At 37.4% G+C, this 5,303-nt stretch overlaps 1 protein-coding gene across 3 annotated transcripts in view; it reads right to left on the bottom strand.

The window, feature by feature from the left end:
• Positions 1-4,638, bottom strand: part of LOC107475168 (putative disease resistance RPP13-like protein 1) — a 5,358-nt gene extending 720 nt beyond the window's left edge. For all 3 annotated transcript variants that reach the window (XM_016094787.3, XM_016094788.3, XM_016094789.3), the window contains exons 1-2: positions 865-4,638; positions 135-404 (exon numbers count right to left, since the gene is read on the bottom strand). In XM_016094787.3, the coding sequence (XP_015950273.1) occupies positions 935-4,555 (3,621 nt within the window). In that variant the 5' untranslated portion in view covers positions 4,556-4,638 and the 3' untranslated portion in view covers positions 135-404; positions 865-934. The remainder of the gene's footprint in view (positions 1-134; positions 405-864) is intronic.
• Between the last annotated feature and the right edge of the window lie 665 nt (positions 4,639-5,303).

The following is a 5,303-nucleotide window of genomic DNA, read 5'->3' as shown; positions in this document are numbered from 1 at the left end:
CACAACGTCTGTGTCTAAATCAATAATCAAAATTCAGTCTCACGCTCAGGCCTCAAAAATTACAAAATTAGAGAACCAGAAGATATATATTTGCACAGCATGTAATAACTTTTAGTAGAGAGTGAAACGAATACCTGTTGAAGATGTTGTAACATCAAATCCATCTCCTCTCAACTTCAATGCTGCATACATGGGAAGAGCTCTCCTTTTGTCCTCAATGAGGAAGAAATTTTTGCTCCCAGATGTCACCTTCACCTTTCATTCGTGCAGACCCCCATTAATTTTAACATTTCCCAAAATCCCTTCAACGGTTCATGATTTAAGAAACTTTCCTGCATTTGGCAGTGTTCTATTTCTGAGACATTTTTTAGCAAGGTGGGGTGCCACAGCCTAACTGGATTCCCCTGAATTCAACAACAGTTCCTTAAATACAAGATTTTACTGTAGGAAAACATAAAAGATAGTAACATACAGTGCTGACAGATTAGAAAGTACTACACTTGTTTTCAAAAATATTTTTTAGTAATATAAATATGAATATAGTAACAAATCTAACAGTGGAACATTAGACATGAACCAGTGGGAGCTAGAATTGTGTTTATATAGAAACAATTTAACTTGGGCACAAGAGCATTGGGGTAAGGAGTTTGGAATACAATGATAAAGTGTATCTGCAAAACAATGAAGTGTTTCCACAAAACGCCATTGTACTAACATGGATCGTGTTTGTCAAATTGGTTATGAAGTGTTTTCAGAGATAACTGTAATTCAGATGGAGACAAGAAACAACAAAGTATGAGTGGTTATAGAAAATTCAAAATAACAAAGAATATATGTATATCATAACAGGAAAAACAGTTATACCTTTATTGAAAGAAGTCAATGCACCATCAACTCAGATGTTTCTGACGTGGGACATTTTGGACAAAATGAGCTAGTCATTTATCCCTAACCGTTTCCTCAGCAAAGAAGGTCCATTTAAGTGGAGCATTGACAGAGAGGCAGGAAAGCTTTCCCCTGCAACATCCAGTCTGGGACAATAATCTATCAATAGACGCTGGAGATGGTCAAGTCCCTTGCAGTCTAAGATTTCTAGACATGGAAAGCTTCGCAGATTGAGAGTCTCAAGGGAGGCCGGCAGGGAACCGCCCATGGGGAAGGATTTGATATTATCATATGGATGTCGGATGTCAAGACAGGTAAGACAGTGATCACACAAGTCCATGGATGCTAGGTACTTCACCAGTTTCTCACAATGCTGGATTTTAAGCTCTCTCAGGTTAGGTGGCAAACCCCCTTCAAAAAAGGATTCAATTTCTGGGCATTCTCGAAGCAAGAGATACTCTAGATGGGGTGCAACCATCTCTAGTGTGGGAAAAGATCCCAAACTTGGGCAGCTTTCGATGGTTAAAGAGTGGAGACTTGAAGCTGAAGTTGAAGCAGAAGTAGGATCTGATGCCAAAAGTGACCTCAAATTTATACAGGATGAAATTCTGAGTGTGGTGAGGTTCGGAAAGCTTGCCAAGGGGAAGGAAGTGAGCGAATGACAACTGTTAGATATTGATATCGATTGTAATGACTCATGCTGCTGCTGCAGCACTGGGAGCTCTATATATGGGCAGCCGTTGATTACCAAGTGTTGCAATGAAGAGGGCATCGAACCTACCAGAAATGATGTGGCTGAACAACAGTTTGTGATGCTTAAAGACTGTAGACAGTTTAGTTGGTTGCCTGCAATGGCCTTCAACACTGCCTCCACCTTCTGGGGTCCTTCAACTGATAACTCGAGCAATGCATCAGCTCTTGGGAGAGAAAAATCAAGCTGGCCACATTGATCAATGCAAAGGCTTTGCAAAGCCAGTAGTTGAATCGGCAAATCTCCCCTTAATGCAGGGCAACGTCGCACTGTGAGTTCCCTAAGCTGAGGAAAAGCATCCAACTCAGATGAGACTGAAAGCCACTCCTCCCAGCAATCCATTCCTTCAAAACTCAGAGTTTCAAGCACTGGAAAGGCTGCCTTACGAGAAGAAGATCCATCCTCTTTGTAAAACTCAGCACCGATGCGTTGTAGCTTGTAAAAGTTGGAGAGGCGCAAGCACTTCAAAGAGGGTAGGTGTCCAAGTGACGGAAGCTCTAAACAGTTGCTGCAGCCATACAAGTACAGTTTGGTCATACTTTTGTAGGAAGAATGTCCTAACCAATTTGGAAACGTTAGACCCTTGTACTCTTTGATTGAAAGCTCTCTCAAGTTTGTGTGAGGCCTTAAATTATTCAGTATATCTTGATAATCATCAATATGGCTGTGGCTGTTTGAGGACCACGTCAAATATAGAACCCTAATGTGCTTCTTATCAGCAATTCTTGCCTCCAAAGCTTGAGCACCATCCTCAATATTCTCTAATTGGCAAACGTGAAGTGACTCCTGAATATTTGCAAGTGCTCCTAATTCTTTAATTTGATTATTATCTGCATGCTTGCCAACAATATAGTCACTTAAAAACTGCAAATCCTTCAACTTGCTCATTCCTTTCGGCATCTCTTCAAGACCAGCTCCATCAATATCAAGATGGCGTAGATTAACAAGATCTTGCATATTACAGGGCAGCTTCTTCAGAAGTCGACAATTTTTCAACTTCAATGTTTGGAGATTGTACAAGCAACACAACTCCTCAGGCAATATCTCCGTCGTCGTATTTGAGAGATCCAAATATCGCAAATGGATCAAGTTACCTATTGAATCTGGTAACGAATAAAGAGGAAAGGCATTAAATGACAAAACTCTTAAGCATTTCAACTTTGATAGAAAGTCATGAAGAAAGTTCTTCCCTTTGGTAGATGGAGCCACGAAAGGATACTCTTGACAAAAACTTATTTCAAGAAGTGTTCTCGCATCTTTTACCCTGCCACAAGCTGCCACAATTTGTGCGAAGGGATAATTTCCTCTAGCGTTACGCGATAAATGCCGAGTTTTATTGTTGATCCTGATATGTTCATCAAGTTTTTCAGCTCTAAAGTAGAATTCTCCAGCATGAGTTGTTGCCAAATCATGCATGAGATCATGAATGACATAGAAGCTGTTATAGGTACTAGAGGATTGAAGAAAGGACCTCGCAACCAATTGATCGAAATATTCAGAACCAATTTCTTCTAGATCCTTTTTTCCTTTTGGCTGTAAAAGTTCTTCTGCTATCCATAGCAAGATCAGCTCATGTTTAACAAATAGGTAATTTTTTGGAAACAAAGAACAATGAACAAAGCATCGCTTTAAAGTTGAAGGAAGATAATAATAGCTCATGCTTAATGCAGGAATAATCTCGTCATTTTGATCTTCAAAAACTTCCCAAAGTTCACTTTTCAGTACACTATCCCATTCCCTTTCATCATAGTTTGTTCGTAATAAGGCACCAAGCGACTCTACAGCCAAAGGTAGCCCTTTGCACTTTTTGACAAGTTCTCGACCAACAGGTTCCAGAGTCGAATACTCCTTGGATTCAGATGAAAGGAATACACATTTCAAAAAAAGTGACCAACAATCTTTCTCTGACAATAAACTCAGCTTGTATGCTGAAATAGTTTTCACTACATCAGCAGTAGTATCATTTCGAGTTGTAACAAGAACCTTGCTTCCTTTTTTTCCAAATTGAAAAGGTTTCTGAAGGGTTTTCCACTGCCTGGAATAAGAATTATCAATCCACACGTCATCCAAAACAATCAAGAATTTCTTCCCCATCAACTTATCCTTCAACTCAGTTTGAAGTAAATCTAAAGAATTCCCATTATAAGAACTACCACCTGCTGCTTCTATTAAGGTCTTTGTAACCTTAACAATGTCAAATTGGTCGGAAACACACACCCATGCTTTAATGTCAAATTTCTCATCCACTCTTTCGTCATTGTAAACCAACTGAGCTAAGGTAGTTTTTCCAACTCCTCCCATTCCCACAATGGGGATCACAGATATTTTAGCATAACAAGTATCATCTAACAACAATTTTATGATGGCTTCCTTGTCATTATCCCTTCCAAATATCTCAGAACTTTCAACCAGAGATGACTCAATTCTCCATGACATGTCCTCTGGATCTCTGACAGGCTCATCTTTTAGACCAAGACCATTTTTCTCTTCAACAATAGACTCTAGTTTATCAACTAGGTCAGCTACCCCCATCTCATAATCATCATCATCACTATCTTCCAAGATTGAATCAACGATAGAGTGACACATGGAAGAATAGTTACCTGGATCCCTTTGAGTGGGAGTCAGAGTGGCAGCTTTAGTGGAGAGTTCATCAAGCAAGTCATCAGCCATGTAGAGAGCATCTTGGAGATCAAGAAGCCATCTCTTGACTTCTTGGTCATTTCTAATCAGCTTCTGCTCAGCATCATCGAGCACAGGTCGAACTGAACGGAGACTTAGCTTCAGCCTCTGCAGCAAGTCCTGGTCAGCTAGCTTCCTTGCCATTGGAGTTGAGTTGACATCGAGTGAAGACAGCTTCTTCAAAACAGCATCAACAAAGGAAGAGAGATAAGCTCCACCCTCAAGTTTTGCAGCCATGATTGAACAGTTTCAACTTCAGGAGATGATGAGCTCCGAAGAATAATAGCAATCACAAAAGTCTTTGCAGTAGGCAAAGTCGTTTACACCTTCTTTTTTTCTTTTTAACACTTCTCTAAACGGTGTTTAAAGATAAATTAAATTAAAACCACTTGCGAATAAAATAAATAACAAGTATAACTACTCGTACACGTGATAAAATTGAAATTATAATTTTAAATTATCTTTTTAAAATTAATTTAAATTATAATAATTTAATTAATAAAAAAATAACATATTATATATTATTTATTTTTTTTTAATTTAGTGTTAATTAGATTAACTTTAAAATAGTTATTAATCAGTTTTAATAATTTACTTTTTTTTCAATAAATCAGACATATATACTGAATATGATTATAAATAATATAGTAATAGTTAAATCCATCAATAAATATATTGGTTATTATCACACTATAAAACAAATTAAATATAGAAGCTATTAGCAGTTATAAATCTATAAAATTGTATTGTCTTTGATTTGCGTACAAGGGTTTACTTATCAAATAAACTTAAAATATGAACAAAAAATATTTATAAATTATACCTAGCATCACTTGAAAGAATCATGTAAAATAATCAACTTACCTTATCCATGAGAACCATTTCTATGTAAGTTGTTTTGTTCTTGTCAAATTTGGATGGGACTTTCCATAACCTTATATATTAGTTTTGTTAAATAATTCTATATATATATATATGTATATAT

The sequence above is a fragment of the Arachis duranensis genome, chromosome 2 (assembly GCF_000817695.3).
Source record: "Arachis duranensis cultivar V14167 chromosome 2, aradu.V14167.gnm2.J7QH, whole genome shotgun sequence".
Classification (NCBI taxonomy): Eukaryota; Viridiplantae; Streptophyta; class Magnoliopsida; order Fabales; family Fabaceae; genus Arachis; species Arachis duranensis.
The sequence above is the reverse complement of the archived record's forward strand: the minus strand, read 5'-3'. Positions and strand labels throughout refer to the sequence as shown.